At 34.2% G+C, this 22,500-nt stretch overlaps 1 protein-coding gene across 1 annotated transcript in view; it reads left to right on the top strand.

The window, feature by feature from the left end:
* Positions 1–3,720: 3,720 nt before the first annotated feature.
* The window catches only part of Nost (Nostrin), a 139,576-nt gene continuing 120,796 nt past the window's right edge, over positions 3,721–22,500 (top strand). Inside the window, 2 exon segments of the mRNA XM_068381987.1 lie at positions 3,721–4,933; positions 4,935–7,550. Of these exon segments, the coding sequence (XP_068238088.1) occupies positions 4,772–4,933; positions 4,935–7,550 (2,778 nt within the window). The 5' untranslated portion in view covers positions 3,721–4,771.

The following is a 22,500-nucleotide window of genomic DNA, read 5'->3' as shown; positions in this document are numbered from 1 at the left end:
ATAATATTTTTGCACGTTTTTTCTGTAAATAATATTTTTGCACGTTTTTTTCTGTAAATAATATTTTTTGCACGTTTTTTCTGTAAATTAATATTTTTGCACGTTCTTTTATGTAAATAATATTTTTGCACGTTTTTTCTGTAAATAATATTTTTGCACGTTTTTTCTGTAAATAATTTTTTTGCACGTTTTTTCTGTAAATAATATTTTGCACGTTTTTTTCTGTGACTTAATATTTTTGCACGTTTTTTTCTGTAAATAATATTTTGCACGTTTTTTCTGTAAATTAATATTTTTGCACGTTTTTTTCTGTAAATTAATATTTTTGCACGTTTTTTTCTGTAAATAATATTTTTGCACGTTTTTTCTGTAAATTAATATTTTTGCACGTTCTTTTATGTAAATAATATTTTTGCACGTTTTTTCTGTAAATAATATTTTTGCACGTTTTTTCTGTAAATAATTTTTTTTGCACGTTTTTTCTGTAAATAATATTTTGCACGTTTTTTTCTGTGAATTAATATTTTTGCACGTTTTTTTCTGTAAATAATATTTTGCACGTTTTTTCTGTAAATTAATATTTTTGCACGTTTTTTTCTGTAAATTAATATTTTTGCACGTTTTTTCTGTAAATAATATTTTTGCACGTTTTTTCTGTAAATTAATGTTTTTGCACGTTCTTTTATGTAAATTAATATTTTTGCACGTGTTTTCTATAAATTAATATTCATGTTTCTTATGTTAATATTTTTGCACGTTTTTTATGTAAATTAATATTTTGTTTTGTTTCTGAAAATTAATATTTTTGCATGTTTTTTTCTGATAAATTTATATATTTGCATGTTTTTTTCTGCAAATTTCCACATGATTCCTGAGTGACACACATGCGGTTTTCTGCACCGTTTACAGATGCGGTTGTCGAACTTCCCTGATCTTCCAACTTTTCCTTTTTGGGTGAAAGGCGCAGAACGAACGGAAGCGAATACGTAATTTTCGAAACCCATTCTCTTAATGGTTATTCATTCCCCATTGCCCACAAGCAAACATGAATGAAGTAAAGACGAACGAAGTCGTGCGTTCATTCATGTTTGCGCATATCCGCTGATTCTTTGTCTGATTCGATGTTTGTTCGTTTTACCATTCTCTTGTGTATTGCTCGTTGGCACACGAATTGTGCACGCATGCGATCATGCACTTGGAAGGCATGTGCTTGGGGGAAATTTCTCTCTCTCTCTCTCTCTCTCTCTCTCTCTCTCTCTCTCTCTCTCTTCTGTCATGCGCACACGCCCACATATTACACTGACGTTGCTGTCAACTGTTGAAGGGTTGGTAATCGTCCTTCTAAGATATGATTTTTGAATGGCCGATTATAAAATTTCAATTCACAATTGAATGTTAATGAAATCGTTGTTTTAAAACTGTAGAATGATTGGAATAGGATTCACTGTCTCGGCCATTCCAAACACTACTCTAGTTTTAAGTTGAGTTTAAGATAGATATTTCGTTTCTCTTTCCCTCTCTTAAGTATGAAAAGGTGACACCCTTTTTCTCGTATGAATAAGAGTTTTTTCCCTCATTTTATTCCTTTGTTAAGAAAGTAATTATTTTCTTCAGGAATGTGATTGTTCTCTATTATCATAACATTTAAAAATGAGGGCTATATTGTCTTCAGCGCTTAAAGCAAAATAAAAACTACTATATTTGGTATCCTTTCCGTTCTTTATAAAACAGTTATTATTATTATTATTATTATTATTATTATTATTATTATTATTATTGTTGTTGTTGTTATTGTTATCATTATTATTACTTGCCTAGCTACAACCCTAGTGGAAAAGCAGGTTGCTACAAGCCCAAGGGCTCCAACAGGGAAAATAGCGCAGTGAGGAAAGGAAATAAGAAAAAAAGATAAACTACTCAGTAATGAACAATTCAAATAAGTTATATTAAGAAGAATAACAATATTAGAATAGACATAGGTCGTTTTGCAACTCCATTCAATCTCAGCCTTTAGAATAACAAACTGAGCAACGAACCCCAAGAGGCATGTTTAGCACAATCCTTTAACAAGGAATCAATGAGGCATTTCCTCCTTAGAGAGTCTCCTGGACGTGACGAGCTTCTCATCAGACAGGTTGATGAACGATTGATATTATTGGAATTCCATTGTATTGTTGTTTACGAAAAGAAGCAGGTGTATTCCGAAAGGGTAGATAAATATGAAGGAGAAGGAAGTTTGTGTGATTGCTTTAGTTTTCTTAGAATCTCTCTCTCTCTCTCTCTCTCTCTCTCTCTCTCTCTCTCTCTCTCTCTCTCTCTCTCTCTCTCTGTTACCGAGGTACCTTAATTGCGGTAGGTGTGAAATCATTCCATAGATATTTAAATCTCTCTCTCTCTCTCTCTCTCTCTCTCTCTCTCTCTCTCTCTCTCTCTCTCTCTCTGTCGGTTCACCGAGGTAACTCAACTGTGGTAGGTGTGAAATCATTCCATAGATATTTAAATCTCTCTCTCTCTCTCTCTCTCTCTCTCTCTCTCTCTCTCTCTCTCTCTCTCTCTCTACTTAATGTAATACATACTTAAGTTGAGAAGTACGTGCATTTGAATCAATATTTATATTTTGTTGAGTTGCCAGAAATCTTTTGTTCAATTTAGTTCAATGGACATTTAGAAGTTAACCTAATCGCAAGTGAAGAATGGTCAATATATAAGTTTAAAGGGGCGTATTCAGTTGTCTTAAATTGTGTTTGTCTGCTTTGTATAATTTTTTTTAGACGAATATATTTACCTGGTTGTTGATTTGTCTATTTTCCGATATCTTTTATGTGTTTTTAACTTTTTCCATAAATGGTATTTTTCTTCTGTGGAACTCTGAATTACAAGTTGATAGCCATTTTGTGTTTTCTAATTTTTTATATTGATAAGAATAATTAAAAATTAATAATCTCATGGATAGTTGTTATAATATCATCAGGATTATTATTAAGGATAATAATGATAATTATAATAATAGTAAATAACGTACTTCAGTCATACTACAATAAATTCTATATAGCTTGTGTTTTTTATTATTTTATATTATTTTGATAACCTTCCGTAAAATGTCGCCCAAGTTTTTTATAAAGTAAAGAAAAAAAAAGCAGGCGTAGATTATAAAAGAAATCTGTTTACTCCCATTAGATCTTCGTATTCCCAAATGCTGGTTTATAGGTTCTGGGAATTATATCAGTTCCGAATATGATTGTTTCTGTCTCAATGTGTTAGTTTTTTTTTTTCTATTGTATATAAATAGATAATTTCGTGATATCCGAAATTTACAATTTTTGTCAATACAAATTTCTATAATGATATGGGTTTTGCTCTCTCTCTCTCTCTCTCATCCTCTCTCTCTCTCTCTCTCTCTCCTCTCCTCTCTCTCTCTCATCTCTCTCTCTCTCTCTCTCTCTCTCTCTCTCTCTCACACACAAAGATGGTCGTCATGTTAAGTCTTTGCATAATATGACGAATATCAATCTCATGAGTATTAGTAATTTTGACCTAAACTGACAATAGTAGAGTGTTTTTCCGCCCACCTTGGCACCGTCTTCCTTATGCGCCTGGCAGGGCGGCTTCTTCCCCCATAGCTTTGGCATCTCTTGAGTCTGGCACCGGGACACCGCCATGAGATTAGGGATAGAGGAGGGCAAACGGGCGCTGAAGAAGTTTTAGTTACCGGGTTCTGCTGGAGTGCGAAAGGCCAGTGCGCGAATCGGTCGAACATTCGAAACTCTCGCCGATTTTCTTCGCAGTCCCTGACCCTCCCCACCCCTCCTTTCCCCATTTTCGGTGCCTTCTGTAGAAAATACAGTTGTGGAGAAGACACTAGGGGTCGGAAGAGGGATGGTTACTCAATTATACAGTAATGTATTGCTGTAATCGCTAATTTTGAACTTTCTGTGAATGGCAGAATCATTATGGTTGCACGGCTTCGCTGATGATGAAGAAACGAAGTGTCAGTCTTTAGTCCTTGTGGAAAAGGAATGCCCAGCTGCTGATTGGATTGTGAAAAATCGAACGTCTGGAAGATTTTAAAAAGAGATTGGGAAGTTCATTCCGCTTTAAAAGAAAGGCCGTTAAAAGTGAGTCATGTTTGAAGTGACAATCCTATTCATGTCTCGTGTTTCCCCTCGTGTTTGAAGTACCTGCTATAGGAGTATCGAGCGAGGGGAGGAGTATTCGATCTCTCTCTCTCTCTTTCTCTCTCTCCCTCGCTCTTTTGAATCCTCTTACTGTAGGTCTTCATCTTCTGTTAATTCAATTTACTCTCGGCTTTGGGGAATGCGAGAGGGATTATGTCGTCCAGCCAGGAGTAGGAAGTGTTGTAATATGACCCAGCAGTCATAAACTCAGTTTTTCTACGTCACTTCGGCTGCCGTTCATATACTGTAACTACTGAGACCGTTCGACGAGAATAGGAAGATTTGCGAAGAATATGCAATACTCATATGTGGACAAGGACAAAATTAACCAGCTCAGTTAAAAGTTCGATTTATATCACATTTAAGGAATACGACTTTGCATTGGTGATTATTAGATTTGTTGTTGTTCATATTACTATGTAGACGTTGGTGTGTGTGACATATTGGGTTATGACTGACTCTTGGACATCAAATGGCCCTTTTGGAAATTACAGGGCTAAAATAAAAACTGCTCTAAAGCTTTGTGCATTGTGTTTTAACTTACATGAGCTGTGTTTACATTTACGTTTTATGTTAGGTCTGGGGACTAAAGCATTATGGATAAAATTCGAAATTTCAAACACAGACTTAGTATGTCTGTTGATAAACTGTCAACCTCTCGAAGATCGAAATCTCAGCAGAGGAAGAGTATGCCATTAGGTAATGCCCCCTTCTCAGAGAGCGATATCCCTGGCACTCTAAGATTGGATAAAACCCCCATCTTCCCGCCCAACCAGTGCCACTGAATTAAGCTTGGCACCTGGTTCTCGGCCTAGTAGCTATTGCGAAGCAGATACTTTAGACAGTGCATGCCTAGACTGGGTGGATGGTGCAGTGGGTGAAGCAGCTGCTTGTGCAGCTTCAGGGACTGTTGATCTTGATACAACACAGGACACCATAACGAAAGAGATAATCGAGATGGAGAGTGGTGACATGCCTGCAAGTCCAAGGGAAGCCACACTGGCTCCTAATCTTGGTGATAAGCAGCTTAAAAGCACACCAACGAACATTGGAAGTACAAGTTTGATGGATGAAGTCATGAAAGAGGTAGAGAAAATAACAGATAATACTGATGATGTTCGAAATAAGCGTTTGAAGAAGGATGATGAAAATTTAGTTAATGTAAGTGATAAGTTGCCTTTGCTGGACACATCCGATGAAAGCGAGATGCCTTCTCATGATTCGACTTTGCTTAACACCAGTGATGAGACGCTTGTTTTATCAGCAGATGAAACACCTGCAGAGATTAGTAAGGTTGTATTACGGAAGGCTGTTGAGAGTTCCGCTACAACTCTCAGTATAGCCTCAACCTGCAGGGCTGAAAGTCTGACTTCGGGTTACTTTTCAGACTCGGATATCATGTTATCAGAAAAAGGTGACGGTTCAAAATCAACATTTACTTCTTTACTCTCAGAAACTACTGAAAAGAGGAGATCTGCTTTTATTCCTGTAACTCCTGAGCATAAGGAAACTAATCGATTTTCTTTTCCTGCTGTTCCTCTGGAAGGGCAAACGGAAAATTTTAAAATGTTAATAGCACATTCAAGTGAAGCAGCAGTTACAGCAACATCTACATGTTCCACTTTAATGTCATCATCAGCGGGACAACAAACTACTGAGGTTGGTACCAAAATGTCATCTGAAACTATATCGACTAAAATTACTTCTAGTGTTTCTACATCTGAAAATACGGTGGTTGGGTCCCAGGTTTCTAATCAAGAAACCAAACCCGCTACATCTTCAAAGAGGGAGAGTATTTATAGCAGAATTATTAAGAAAAAGGATCCATCAAAAGAACCTATATATGCTAAAGTTAAACCAAAGCTAAGTATTGAAACAAGCTTTCAGCCTATTGAGCCTAGTGCTGCCAAAAACAATTCCAGTACTTCTGGAGTAGTTAAACCTGAACCAAAATATACCACAGTCAATCCTAGGGACCCCCATGCCCCGTTTATCCCTCAAAGTCCCATGAGTCCAGGTTCTAGTATCTTACAAGGGTTTTCATATCCTTCAAGTCCTACCAGTCCAGTCAGCCCTGGAGCTGGAGAAGAAGTAATTTCAGTTTCTAAGTATGGCACACTTGGTCCCTTTTCCAGTCTCAGATCTAACTCAGATGATTTTCATACCAGAGATACTAAATGCAATACATTGCCTAAGGAGCCAATATACAGCAAGGTTCGCAAAATTGCCAAATTGTCCAGCAAGGATTCAAAAGATCCCACTTACAGTAAAACGAAACCCAAGGAACCCATATATGCGAAACCTCTCCCCCTTACTCCTCGGGAAGAAGCTTTGCAGAAACGTGAGAGCTTTATTACTGGGTGTCCTCCTACTACCGTGGCTATTTCTGCTTCCACAGCAGATTGTTATGGCAAAGTAACAGTGCGGGCCTCGGAAATTTCACAAACTCAACCAAGCAAGCCAGCAGTGATCACCATTAATAACCCAGGTTATGCGGCCCCTACAGTAATCGATGGGGCTTCACCTCTATCTCCTTCTTCACCCATATCACCAGTTTCGCCTTCTACACTTGTTTGGCCATCAGCATCCTCCAAGACCACTATGTCTACATCGGGCTATTCCATGACAAAGTCAGTCACGCAGACATCAGAAATACGAGTAATTGAAAAGCTTGGTGAATTGCCACAGACTGTAGCATCGCCAGACCCTCGTCCTTTGGTTGCCTCAGAAACTTCTTTAGTTGAAAGCTCGGATACAGAGTCAACAGGTCGTGCAAAATTAAGTCAGCTTGTTGAAGAATTGGCTCATGAACTGGAAGCCGTTAGTCGTAGAATTGGATCTAGTGCATCTGTAACCACTGACGAATCAAAGAAAGAAGTTTTGGCTAAACTTCTGTCCACCTATGACATCCCCCAAAATCTTCGACGAGTGGAAGAAGCTGATGAGACTGACGTGCTGGAGGCAGAGAAGGCTCTGGTTCCTACCTCGATCAGTATGGACGAACTACGTTACGTGGACGACAATGAGGATAATGCCGAAACAATATATGCCGACATTCCCGACTATTCTCAAGATGAGTTTGTCATAGCACTTGACGACGAGAACGACCCCAGGTATGCTTCTTTGACCCGTGAACTTCGCCACAAGAAGTCAGGAGGAGGCGATTCACCTGGGAGAGTCAGCCGGAGAACTGCAAATGTTTATGCCAATGCCATAAACGTTGTGTCTGCTCTCAAAGTCCTTATCAACTCCAAGTCAACAAGGGCTGCCGCTGTGCTCAACAAGATGAGCACACTGGCACGCCCATATACCAATAAGGTTCAAGGCAGCATTTCCGACACCACTTGGATTCAGAGAGTTATATATCATAAAACGGTCAGTGGAAGCGTTGTATTTTTTTATTTATTAGTAGTATTTTTGTTACTGATCAACATCTTATCAATATTTTATAGATAATCACTACGTACTATAAGGACGATTGCCTGTTTGTAGACCGCTAAAATAATTGCTAATCCAAAAGGTATTGTTTTACGATGGCGATCTTCACTTTAGCCATTTGTATAGAGCGATATTAGATGATGTTTCTTATGAAAATGCTATTTTTTTCTTTTTAGATGAGAACATGCTCATGCTGTAACTGTTATCTTATATATGGATTCGCTCTTTATTCTAGTCTATTCAATTATACATTTATGTAAAAATCTTTATAAACGTGTTGACTCATTTGCGAGTGGTCGGGTAAAACTACAATCATGAATTTCAACTTTGGTATAGTTGATATATTTTGAGGATCTGATTTATTTCAATTTTACTTTTACTCTACTTAGAGTTTATTTTTATCTTTTAGGTAATTTTATTACAGGTTCTGTTTGCGTCTTTGTGTAATGTTTAAAAGAAGATTTATGTAAATTATTAAATTGTATTTTTAATGAAACTTGGCATATCACACAATATTTTCAGGAAAAAAAAGTGTCTTTTATATGTTTTATTTCATATATATCCTATTTTCAAATCAAATTTGCCTATTGATGTCTAGATGATATTATTTTTTTTCTTCTGCGAACGTTTACAGAAAAATTTATATCGTATAAATTTGTCCAATTACCTTTTCGAAATACATATGGGTATCAGATATTTTTATGTGCAAGCATTTCTTCGGCGAAAATAAATATCTGTCATTTACCACCCATGCAAGAAATTTCTCTGATGAATTTCCCGCCCTCTGTAAAATTTCTTTTCAGTCTTTCCCTCCCTTTTTTTGGTATCAAATTGTACGGCTTTTCCTCATTCCGTCCGTTTCATATTCTCTCCTCATGACCAGATCACCTCAAAGGGTATCGGTTCCAATTTGCATATACATTTTCCTTGATAACGGATGCTTTTCACTTAATCACCGGACATACTGATACTAAATATATATATATATATATATATGTGTGTGTGTTTGTGTGTGTGTGTATATATATATATACGTGTGTATATATATATATACATATATATATATATATATAAATACATGCACACGCACACAACAACAACAAATGTAACCGTTTCTAGTCTACTGCAGAACATAGGTCTCAGATATGTCTTCAAGGTATGTCTTGGGTTTGGTCATTTTCATCACCACGCTCGTCACTGGGGATTGGTGATGTTGAGAAACTTTAATCTGATTGCTCACAACAAACCAATCTATTGTGGGTGGCCCTGATTATTATAGCTTTGCTAATCATGGCAATATACAAACCCTTTCACCACGTCAGAGTAGCTCCACTTAGAAAAGGATATATGTTTATACATGCAAGTATATATATATATATATATATATACTGTATATATATATATATATATATATGTATATATACATATATATATATGTATATATATATATTTATATATATATATATATTATATATATATATATATATATATGTATATGTGTGTGTGTGTATGTATACTCACACAGCTATAGCTTTACTTATTCACATATTCATATGAGTTTTCTGCAATTTTAATATACACGACTTTGTGTTATGCCGGCATTTCAAAGAGGACTGTTTTTCTTGTCATATCAAGGAAAGTTTACGTTTTATTTTTACCGTAACAAATGAACATTGTCGGAAGACGCATGCCAAAGAGAAAGAAGTCAACGTATCCCCCCTTTGGTTTACATGAAACGCATTCTGTTTTACTGACGCTAGCTTTGCAAATTTACAAAATGTGCTGTAAAAATAATTAGAAATTTTCTAAATTAATCATGTCAGTAATAACGTCACCTTATTAAAAAAAAATTAATCTTGTTCTTACTAGATGTAACTTTCAGATTGTATAATCTTTTACCAATATATAAAACCAATGTGTAATGGAATAATTATTATTGATAGCATATATTTGGAGAGGAAGCTTTTTGTGATACAGTAATTTTAATATTCACCAGACTTTTTTCTGGCTGAATTTTTGTCGATACTGAGGTAACAAAGAATTGCTTGATTTCATAAGTATGTTGTTGGATGGTGGGAAAATGGGAACGATGTTAGTATTGAAATGGCTTGTGTGCTTATAATGTGCTGCACAGAAGGCAGATAATTTAAAACTGTTTATGTGTGTGTATATACATATATATATATATATATATATATTATATTGCCATGTATATATGTATGTATCTATATATAATGTACATAAATATACATACATATATATATATATATATATATTATAGTACTATGCAATGTATATATATAAAGATGTATATGTATGTATATATATACATACATATATATATATATATATAGATAGATAGATAGATAGATATTAAAGTTCTATGCAATGTATATATATATATATATATATACATATATATATATAGTTCTATGCAATGTATATATCGATATTATATATAGATGTATATGTATGTATGTATGTATGTATGTATATATATATATATATATATAGAGAGAGAGAGAGAGAGAGAGAGAGAGAGAGAGTTCTACGCAATGTATATATAGATATTATATAAAGGTGTAGATGTATGTATATGTATGTATGTATTTATATATATATATATATATATGTATATATATATCTATCTATATATACATATATATACTGTATATATATGTGTGTGTGTGTGCGTGTACAGTATATCTATCTTTTTTTATTTACTTATTTCTCTATTTTCGGAGATAAATACTGGAGTGAATCTGCCGTAGACTTTTCATAGTCTACACCTTAGTAAGTCAACCATACTGTAAATCAAATGGAGGTTTTAAAGTAGTTTATATTTTTCGTAAATTTGCTGAATAATATGATTTTATCACAAAATAGACGTATTTCATTTAAAACGTCCGGTATAATTGAAAATGAAGAGCCCAACTGTAAGATTTTTTATATAAATACCTACTTGAAACTATTAATAACTCTATCTTTGCTTCTTTGCATGCTTGCATATGGACTATCACAGAGCCTAAAGAGTATCAAGTGTTTGACAAAGAGGAAGAAACACAAGGTAAGGACACATGGAAGAGGTAATTGAGTTCACCAAGTGAAAAGCAATTATTTTATGCATTTTGTAATTGAATCGTTTTTTTTTTATAGAACATGAAGTTCTGTATCAAGATTGTTGATTTTACTTTTTGTATTTCATTGTTTGCTATCATGTGCCAATCACATACACAGGTAATTATATGCAATAGAATGATGATTATTTTGATGTAAATTTTAATAAATCTTTGATAAGTAGGAAACATTTAGATATTTGTTTACATAATGATAATTAAGAAAACACTGTTCAAGGACATAATCATTAAAATAGAAGGTAATTTTAAAGGTAGATTAGCCAAGCAAATAATTAAAAAATTGTAGGAAACAAGTGTTTTTTTTTTTTTTTTTTTTTTTTTTTATATATATATACCCGAGCAGTTAATTTGGGGTACATTTCACGTGTCGCTGCTAAGGCTGGCACCAATTGTCTGTGCAGATGTACTGTAAGTGTCAGTATTCCTTTAAAGAAAGTGGGATAGCTTTTATCTTTCAATTCTTTTACTTTACCTTTTCACTGTCAACACTTAAACTTTATTCCGATTTTGCCCTGATAGAGGAAGAGGTATTTTGAGGACATACTGTATATACGTTTTTTTTTTCTTTATTAAGGAGAGTTAGGGAGCGAACGAGAGAGAGTTTGTAATGGAACTTTTAATTCTGATTATAGTTTTTCCTTCATTTGTTTGAAACATACTTTTAATTTGTAATGATGTTTATCTGTTATTAATGTTGACTGGTTTGTTCCTTTTTGTTCTTAGAAGAAAACAGTGTATAGAGTGAATTGTATTTTTTTCTTTTCTTTTTTGGAATTGTTTTTCTTAAGTATATTTACATTACCATCAAAATAGGATTTCAAGTATATTTTCTAAATGCAGTTTTATATTACAATCGTTCTGGTACTTCGATGAAATATGCCTTTTTATTGCAATTTGAAATTTCGTCCCAATTTTTTTTCATTGCATTCTGAAGTAATGATATATTTTAGCTTTCTAGAAAGAGTTTTCCTCTTCCTCACCTTTCATAGGTATTTCCGCTACCATTGCTTTAACAGCTTGACCTCGGTGCGTGCCAAACATGAAGACTTTTCTTAAGTATATTTTTTTTTTTTTTTTTTTTTTGCTGTTCAAAGTAACACTTGAGATCCCTTTAACATTTGGGGGCGTTTTGATTTACAACAGAGCTTACACTTCAAGGTATATTGCTTTTTTAAAAAGCCCCTGCACTTCATATTTCTCTCTCTCTCTCTCTCTCTCTCTCTCTCTCTCTCTCTCTCTTCGTACAATGGCGGACTTTGTGATTTTTCCTAAATCTAGCATATATATATATATATATATATACATACATATATATATATACATTATATATACATATATACATATATGCAGTATATACATATATATATATATATATATATACACATATATATATATTATATATTTATTTATTTATTTATATTGTCCCCTTTATCAGACACCTGCTTTCTGTGTATGGGTACGAGTCAGGGTTTAAAGGTTTAAATTCCGCTCATGAATGGCAGAGGCAAGGGACAGTGACATTGCCCTAGCAAGCGTCCAATACCCTCTCCACCCAAGCTAGGATCAGTGAGGGCCAGGTAATGGCTGCTAATGATTTATAGGCTACCCCAAACCCCCTATCCTTAGCTCACAAAGATGGTGAGGGTGCAGACACTAAAGGAACTAACGGGTTCGAGCGGAACTCGAACCCCCGTCTGGCGATCACCATGCAGAGACGTTACCAATAAGGCCACAGCAAACCAGTGGAGACTATTTTCATTTTGTCCCTGCTAAAATTTAATAGTTTTCAGTGTAAAGAATTCAAAGAATTAACTCGATGTTTTATTTTGAGAGACCATGTTATCAAATTACCAGGGAGGAAATGGGAAATCTTTATTTTGACTTTTAATCATTTTACGTCATAGAAAGCGAAATATCAGTTTTGGTTGTGCTGGTACATTTCAGATCTGATTCTTATAATGCACGGTCAGTATTGTTTCTTACATATTACGTTTTAATACCATTCTCAGTTTTGTTAATTTCAGTCTTGTTATTTTCCTCTTGATTATGTTCTATTCTGTTTCAAATTAAATATGTTTTAACCGAGGATCTAATTGTATACATTTTAGCCTTGTTTTTCGTTTGATGCATTTCAATGTCGTTTCTTTTTTTGTGCATTTCTAAACTGTTTCTTTTATGTCAAGTTCTAAAACAGTTTCTAATTTTTTCCCATTTCAATCTTTTTAATATCTGTCAAATCTTAGCTCTATTCAACATACCTTTACATTCAAGTCCTGTTTCTCACATGTTTCCTTTATAGTACTGTTTCTCTTTCTAGTGCTGTTTTTTATTACATTTCAAAATTGTTTCTTCCATTTTAAGTTCTAAAATTTCTATTTTTTTTTTTCCATTTCAATCTTTTTAATATCTGTCAAATCTTAGTTCTATTTAGCATACCTTTACATTCAAGTCCTGTTTCTTACATGTTTCCTTTATAGTACTGTTTCTCTTTCTAGTGCTGTTTTTCTTTTTTTTTATTACATTTCAAAATTGTTTCTTCCATTTTAAGTTTTAAAAGTTTCTTTTTTTTCCATTTCAATCTTTTTAATATCTGTCAAATCTTAGTTCTATTTTGCTTACCTTTACATCCAAGTCCTGTTTCTTTAATGTTTCCTTTATAGTGTTGTTTCTAATATATATTTTAGTCTTGTTTCCAAACCGTTATATTTTCCTCCCATTGTCAAGAGGAGTCTTAGTCACTTGGCATATGAGACCCGAGAGCGAGAGAGAGAGAGAGAGAGAGAGAGAGAGAGAGAGGGAGCCATCGCTTGACAGTGCAAACGTCTGGGTAGTCAAGCAGATCTATTATATGCGCTTACATATTTAGCATACCTGGCAACGGAGGGAGCTCTGCTCGCTCTCTCTCTCTCTCTCTCTCTCTCTCTCTCTCTCTCTCTGAGTTATTGAAGCATGCACCAGACGTAGACAGTAATCCGCTTCGGATATAGCCTTAGCTTAGAGAGATGCCAATTATCTTCTTTTCACCCAAGAGCTTGAAATGCAGAATGTGTTAAGTTTGTTTATTATGTTAAGAAATAAACAAATTCTCTAAATATATTAGTTGAATTGAATGAAAGCATTTCTCTCATTGTAACCAATCTGCTAGTTTTGTGTATTCCTTGAAAATTTTTTAATAGATTTGTCTCTGACCTTGAACAATTTTGGCCTATCAGTCTTCAGTCTTCCTTTTGTACCGTGTTTTCATTTCCTTCTTTACTTGTATAAACTATTTCCTTTAGCTTTAGACTTTCTTTGTATCTGTTTTTTTTTTTTTCAATAAACTTCTTTACATCTATAAGCTTCACACTTCCACCCTCCGCTTATTAGCCGGGCAACTGGCTTTGCTCTTCCACACCACTCAGGTTACTCTCATATTATTATTATTATTATTATTATTATTATTATTATTATATTTATTATTATTATTATTATTACTAGCTAAGCTATAACCCTAGTTGGAAAAGAAAGATGGTATAAGCCCAAGGGCTCCAAGAGGGAAAAGTAGCCCAGTGAGGAAAGGAAATAAGGAAATAAATAAACTATATGAGAAGTAATGAACAATTGAAATAAAATATTTTAAAAACAGTAACAACACCAAAACAGATATTTCGTAGATAAACTATAAAAAGACCTATGTCAGCCTGTTCAACATAAAAACATCTGCAGCAAGATTGAACTTTTAAAGTTTTACCGATTCAACTACCCTATTAGGAAGATTATTCCTCTGGTGGAATAAAACTTCTAGAATACTGTGTAGTATTGAGCCCCACTCTCCCGTCCTCCAAAAGTAGTTGAAAGGGGATATGCCATTTAAGTTAAAATTTGCTTTAAAAAAAAAAATTTCTTTAGAGATAGGTATTTGTACGAAGAAAAATCCGAGTTTATGGTATTTATCATTGGTTCACAAATGACGATTTATCTTTGCTGATTAGTTCACTAATGAAGATTTAAATTGATTTTCTTTGCTGGTTTATTCGTGTATCAGTAGTTAGGGAGAAATAGTCTCGGGACTGAAGCCTACAAAGATAGTATTTGGTTAGTGCCATAGCCTCTATACCATAGTCTTCCACCGTCTTGGATAAGAATTCTCTTGCTTGAGGGTACACTGGGGCACACAATTCTATCTTATTTCTCTTCTTCTTGTTTTGTTAAAGTTTTCATAGTTTATATAGGAAATATTTATGTCAATGTTGTTACTCTTCTTAGAATATTTTTTTTAAGATATTTTATTTTCCTAGTTTCCTTTCCTCACTGGGCTATTTTCCCCATTGGAGCCCCCGGGCTTATAGCATCCTACTTTTCCAACTAGGGTTGTAGCTTAGCAAGTAATAATAATAATAATAATAATAATAATAATAATAATATATTGATAATGATGATGATGATGATAGAGAGGAATGCAACGAGGGCAAAGAGAGTGAGAGTAATACGAGGAAGAGGTTCGTGTTAGATAGATTACTTTAGCACATAACTTGAACAGCAGTGCTATAAGACTCTACTGATACGTTTTATTTCTGTAATGTGTCTCTTCTGAATGGTGATAATTAAAGGTAGATGATTTTCAGAATTCTGTGTTGAATGATATATATATATATATGTGTGTGTGTGTGTGTGTGTGTGTGTGTGTGTGTGTGTGTATCATCTTCCACGCCTATTGACGCAAATGGCATCGGTTAGATTTCGCGCATATATATATATATATATATATATATATATATATAATATATATATATATATATATATATATATATATAAATATATATATATATATATATATATATATATATATATATATATATAGATAGATAGATAGATATATATATCATCTCCCACGCCTGTTGACGCAAAGGGCCTCGATTAGATTTCGTGTACATATATATATATATATATATATATATATATATATATATATTTATGTATATATATATATATATATATATATATATATATATATATATATATATTAGCCACTATATACATGCGTATATATTGGCATTTTATTTTACACAATATGGATGAAATTGTCTTTGGATATATCTTAGCACATTCGCTTACTTTCTATAGAAATTATATGTGAATTCTTTGAATTCACATGTATATATGCTTATGTTCTTCCTCAATGTATTATTGTACATGTGTTCTATATGCAAATATATACAGAAAATATAATTGTATAAAGTGTGTGATTTTGTATATGAGCTTCCCGATTTGTGGGACTGTTAGAATGACGTCCCTACATGAGCATATATTCATTTTATGATTATGTTTGTCTGGTTTCTTGATGTGATATCAATTATTACAAATTTCTAGAAAATTTAAGCTTAACTTTCTCGTCACTGGGGCTCGTTCCCTCGTTGTGGTTTTCATAAAGAGTTGATGGTTTTGTTTACCTCGATGTTGTTGTCTAACCTGTGTTTTAAAATGCTAACTTTCTCTCATCTGCTCTGTCTTTCTGTCTCAGTCACACACGCAAAGGCATATTCACATACTTAAACTTTAAAAAGTTTATACTATTTAAGGTCTTTTCGGCTTTGGTGTTATACATTTATCACACTGCAGAAGCGTAAGAAATAACTCAAGCAAATTTTTCCATGAACGGAGAGAGAGGGAGAGAGAGGGATGAGAGAGAGAGGAGAGAGGGAGAGAGAGGAGGAGAGAGAGAGAGAGAGAGAGAGAGAGATCCCGGAAGTAAGAAACTAAGATTGAAGAAAAGCTGAAATCTGTTAATTCATATCTACGGAACTCAAACCATATAAGTATCTCATTTATGCACAAGATAGTTTTTTTTTAGTTGGTTGGGTCCATGGATATAGATACCCAGCTACTTCAGATTACTCATTTAATGTTTTTCTTCCAGCATTGAAATATTTTTGGGTGCTACTGCGAATTTTTCATTATCCTACTTTAGCGTAACACGTAGAAATATTTACTAACCATATTAGTAGGAATAAAACTAACAATACTTAATTTTTATAGTTTTTTTCTCTGTTGAAATAATTAAAGAATTACTACTTTGGCTACTATTTTTACATACAGGATTTTTCAGCCACTTTCGCTGCCTTAGTTCGGAGACATTTTTTTGAGTTGTATCATGTAATAATTGTGATGATTTTTAAAAATCTTACCACTACTACTACTACTACTACTACTAGTTCCCGCTAATCTCATTCCTCCTGCTGTACCTACTACTACTACTACTACTACTACTACTACTACTACTACTACTACTACTAGATAATCTTTCCCTCCTCCTGCTGTACCTTCCTTCCTTCCTTCCTCTTGCGGTGCCTGCACCTGCTCCTCATAATTCTTGTGTGCTTGCTTCCTTTCCCAAGTTTTTGCAGACAAGCGACGAGAGACTGCCTGAGCATTTGGACCGACGGGCTGACAGAGACAGAAGTGAAAGAGATACTGAATTTTTTGTGTTTGAAGTTTATCAGGGAATTGTTAGGGTGTTTGAAGTTTACTAGATTAGACTGTACCAGACAGTGTGTGTTGTTTGTTTTATTCTCTCGATGGAGAAACATTGGGTTTTATTTAATGGTTTATTTAGGGAAGCGATTGTAAATATGGAAGGTCTGCATAGTATATTTTGGTTGGTCCGTTCTGTATAGGATTGTTTACCTTAGACGTGTTACAGATATTTTAATTGTAAGTGAATCTGTATTTGTTTTGTTGTTTCATAAAATGACGTTGTATCTTACAAGCTAGAAGAATATATATTTTCATCATAGGGGTTGACAGCGTAAAATAATGCGTTTTAACAATTTACTAAAAGATGAAAATAAGCATGATTTAACGTAAAAATTAAATTTGATAAGTAAAAATCATTTTATACGTCGGATTGATTTTATAGCGAATTATCGTTTTGATGATTCATAAAAATTACAGTTAATCTAGCATATACATTACTGTAGTATAACAACAACGCTTACTGTATCGACTGAAAATAAAATATCCTTATTGCCAAGAATCTGTCATGGCAACTTCATTGCCAGTTTAAAAGTTTAAAGGTCACTCATGAATGTCAGAAGCAAGGGACAGTAACAATGCCTTAGAAACTGACCATATATTCATATGATTAGCGCCCAAGCCCCCTCTCCACCCAAGCTAGGAACAGGGAGGGGCCAGGCAATGGCTGCTGATGACTCAGTAGGTAGACCTATAGGCTCTCCCAACCCCTCGCTCCCCCTAGCTCACAAGGATGGCGTGGTTTGTAGACTTTACAAGAAGCTATCTATCTTGAGCAGGTCTCGAACCCCTGTCCGGCAGATCGGCAGCTAGAGACCTATCCAATAGGCCACCACAATCCTCTGGTTTCAGGAAGTTTAGTTGGATATGAATTATTTATATATAAAGTATTGCAAACATTCTGATTAGATCCCCTAGTTTTTTCAAATTAATTTTTGTATTCAACTCAATTAATTAAGGATCTTATAATGTGATTTTTGGTTGAACTTTAACCGAGAACAGCATTGGTTGTGTGCATCGAATAATTCCATTGTTTCTTAATGTTTATCACGGTCTTCTAAATATTTCCAAAGAAGGAAAACTTTCCAGTTTTACGTTTTTTTCGTTTCGTAGGAATTGCTGCTCTAGAGTATTTGAGGGCTTTAGTTAGAGACTAAAAATATATTTACCTCCACCAACGAAGCTGGAAGGAGGTTATGTTTTCGCCCTTGTTTGTTTGTGTGTTGTTTGTTTGTGAACAGTTTCCTGACCACAATTTTAATCGTAGAGTAATGAAACTTTCAGGGATAACTGTTATGTATAAAGCTGGAAAAGATTAGATTTTGGAAGGTCAAGGTCAAATGTCAAGGGCACGTTCAACTAAAATGTTCAGTACACGTAATCAGCCGTAAGTTTGAACATCCTTGTCGCAGAGACTTCAAACTTGGTTCATATTTGAGTCTAGTTTATGGAAATCCACTCCAATTAATACATAAAGGTCAAGGTCAAGATCTAGAAATAGGCTGCCGAAGGAAGGGGTATGTGCTCTACTTAATACGCCTCTAGTTTACGTTGAAACGGGCGTGATGATAAAAAAAAAAAACCTAGTGATTGTTTATGTGCAAACAAAAGAAGTGATATTCAAGATTATGTTCCTTTTTAACCGTTATGAGATGACAACTCCTGCGGTATATAGTGTTTTGCACAAATTGTAGGATTGCAGTTAATTCGTCTGATTTTTTTTTTTACTTATTTTTTCTATTCCTGCTATTTGCTTATGACTCTCGTCTTTTGTGGGTTTTCGGATTATCTTTTAACTGTGTAGTGTTATGGCCATATTTTCCTTTTCCTTATTTCTCAATGAATTTATTTCGCTTCTTTCTTGTTTTTAACTTTGTTTTGTTATTCTACCTTTAGGTCTTTTTATTTTTGTATTTTGTGTTTTAGACTGCAAACTTTTATTATGTATTATTGTTTCTATTTATATTTTTATTGCGTTTCCCATGTTTCATATGTTTTATAAACTTATAATTTTCTACCGCTTCATATTCTCCCCCTTCGTTTGTTTTAGGACGGTGTAAAATCACCTTTAGTGTCGCTTTAGGTTATGTTTATTTTAGACTACTCTTGTAAGGATTTATCCCGTGTAAGGTTTCCTTCATGCCAAAAAAAAAAAAAAAAAAAAAAGAATGTATGTTTCTTGATTTCACATCCAAAGAAATCTTAAAGTGAAAGTAATTTGATCTTGCATTAGAAGTGTGTGTGTTCCTACATACTTAAACGTATGCCCTTTTTTATAAGAAATTTACTTTTTTCCTAAGTATGTTACGTTTTTTTAAGTTTGCTAATGAGACTGGGTGATGATTCATATAGTGGCGTATTTTTCAAGTATGCGGTATATTTGTAATATGCTCATGAAAACATGCTGATCAAACGCACAGATACTTAATAAGACAACGAAATAGATTTAGGCAACTATTATTAACTGTTGACGCCAGTGTGTTGCAAAAGGTGTTTTGGCCTCACAGTTGCCAATGTTTCAGTTAATGTTGTTTTAGCAAATAGGCATTTTTGCTTGCTTGATTTTGGGCAACAGATCTAAGTAACTTTAGATTGGTTTGATGTATTCTTCTGGAGAGCTAACCTTCCTGTCACACTGAATTTGTTTGTAAGACTCACTTTCGTTTGTCATATATTATTATTATTATTATTATTTTTTTTATTAGTCTTATTATTATTATTATTATTATTATTATTATTATTACTATTACTATTTCCTAAGCTGCAACCCTAGTTGGAAAAACAGAATGCTATAAGCTGTATAACTAATTTATATATATATATATAATATATATATATATATATATATATATATATATATAATATATATATATATATATATATATATATTTATATATATATATATATATATATATATATATATATATATATACATATATATACATATATATACACATATATATATATATATATATATATATATATATATATATATATATATATACTGTATATGTATTATATTATATTCTCTGGTTATTGTTTTGATATATGAATTTTTTTTTTTTATAATTAGAGAGCAGTTACCCTCGTTTCTTGAATAACTATTTTTTGCTTTACTTTAGTTTCATTCTTACCGTGTATCTGTAAATTGAGTTTGCATCCATTTCCCCCAAGCAGCCAAAGACATAGTAACAATAGCCACAATGATAAAAATAATATTCGTGAATATTGCAATGAATATTTGTGTCTTACGATATTTATGGCGTTAGGAATAAGAGCTTGAGAAGTTAAGGATTGAGGCATCCCTCAAGCCTTATAGTGTTCCTCTGGGGGTTTCCTCAATCATTTTTCAAAGGAATTCTCCTTCGAAAGGTGAAAGCTTTTCATTGTGTTCACTGAAGTCAGAGTTGACTTTCCTTTGGGAACTTAAAAACTCGTTGTTGCTTTTGGCTCTGGGTGGGTTTGTGCTCAGACACTGTCTTGTTCAATAATCTGTATAGTAAAATCTGATACATGGAGATGAGACGTGTATGGAGAGAGAGACAGAGAGAGAGAAAGAGGAGAGAGAGAGAGGAGGGAGAGAGAGAGGAGGAGAGAGAGAGGGAGAGGAGAGAGAGAGAGAGAGGGAGAGAGAGAGGAGAGAGAGAGAGAGAGAGAGCATATATTTTCTTTTTTAGCATATATTTTCTTTTTAGAGAAGGTGGCATTTAACATTTCATAATCTCATTTTGTTTACCAATACTTCTCCATCCCATACTTATCCTTTTAATTTTGGTCTCATGCCTTGGCAGAAGAGGCTTTGGATTGTTGTTGGATTGTTATTTATATTCGTTGCACCTGTATATCTATTGTATATCCACTGCCAAGCGCACTGGTAGTTGCTAAGGCACACCTCTCACCGAGACGGCAACCAAATTTTTCCCATTTGTTAACGCCTGTAATAATCCTGTAAAAATAAAAACGATTATTTAAATCTCTCTCTCTCTCTCTCTCTCTCTCTCTCTCTCTCTCTCTCCTCTCTCTCTCTCTCTCTCTCTCTCCTTCACGGTTGCAGCACCTTCTTCCTATAAAAACCATATGAACGATTTAATGCACTTCAAGGGGCCCCCCCTTCATTCCTTTCAAACCCAATATAAATAATGTCTGAAAAGCATAGTGTAGTACCCAGCTGGCTATCAGTCTCTCTCTCTCTCTCTCTCTCTCTCTCTCTCTCCTCTCCTCTCTCTCTCTCCTCTCTCTTCTCTCTCCTCTCTCTCTCTCTCTCTCATCTTGGTTTTTAGAGGGGGAAACCTACGTGTGTGACGTCACCAAGAATCAGCTGCATTATTTGAAGAGTCTGGCAATAATGTCATACGAATGAGTTGGCATTAAACATGGAGCAAAAACTCGAGGTACGAAAAGCAAGCGGTCCTTTTCCGCCCGGTTCTTTCCTCTTCAGGTGCATTTGAAGATTTGTATAGCTAGCCAGCGTATAGTTACTGTTTTTTGCATTGTTGCAGACATATTTAGAATTCGTTTTGAATTTCCTCTTGGCAGTTTTAAAATTTATATAGAATATCTAAATAAATTAGATGTTAGGATGATATTTTGCAACTTTTTATTTTTCTTTCGGGCTGCTCAAGGAGCAATAGACTATACTTGCATAATTATGAAGTATAATAGAGATTTATATATTTCTGAATTGTAAAAACTAAATTGTTTTGCATTTACCGTTTCATTAAAAAAAAACTACCGAAAAATTTCGGACAGAATTTTTCAAACTGAGGAAAGGAAATTCAGCCAAGAGAACAAAGAACTAAAACATAAACAAGAACGAAAATAAGGAAATGTTATAACGGATCAGTGAAGCTGGGAGAGTGGGGCAAATGGAGAGCCATAGAAAAACAATGGAGAGTCGCGAGGGTGAACAGCGATCGCGGAGATAATAAGAGAATAAGGGGAACGTTGAAAGACGATAGTGAAATGTCACGAAAGACTTGGGGGGAAAAAAATTGATTAAGTAAGAACTTGATGCGCACAGCGAAGCGCTACCGTGTCAATGTGATGCATTCAGATCTCCTTTTGGGCATTTTGACAGTTCTCCTACACGGTCCTCTCTCCTATCCCGTCCAACCCCTCGTAGAGTTTTTCCTCCTCCTGCATCTCACTCTTCCCTATTTCAGCCCCCCCCCCCCTCCCCCCCCTCCCCCTCCTCCTCCTCACGTCTCATCAGACGTTTACTTCCGTGTTCGGTGTACAAT

The sequence above is a fragment of the Palaemon carinicauda genome, chromosome 10 (genome assembly GCF_036898095.1).
Source record: "Palaemon carinicauda isolate YSFRI2023 chromosome 10, ASM3689809v2, whole genome shotgun sequence".
In the NCBI taxonomy this organism is placed as follows: domain Eukaryota; kingdom Metazoa; phylum Arthropoda; class Malacostraca; order Decapoda; family Palaemonidae; genus Palaemon; species Palaemon carinicauda.
The sequence above is the reverse complement of the archived record's forward strand: the minus strand, read 5'-3'. Positions and strand labels throughout refer to the sequence as shown.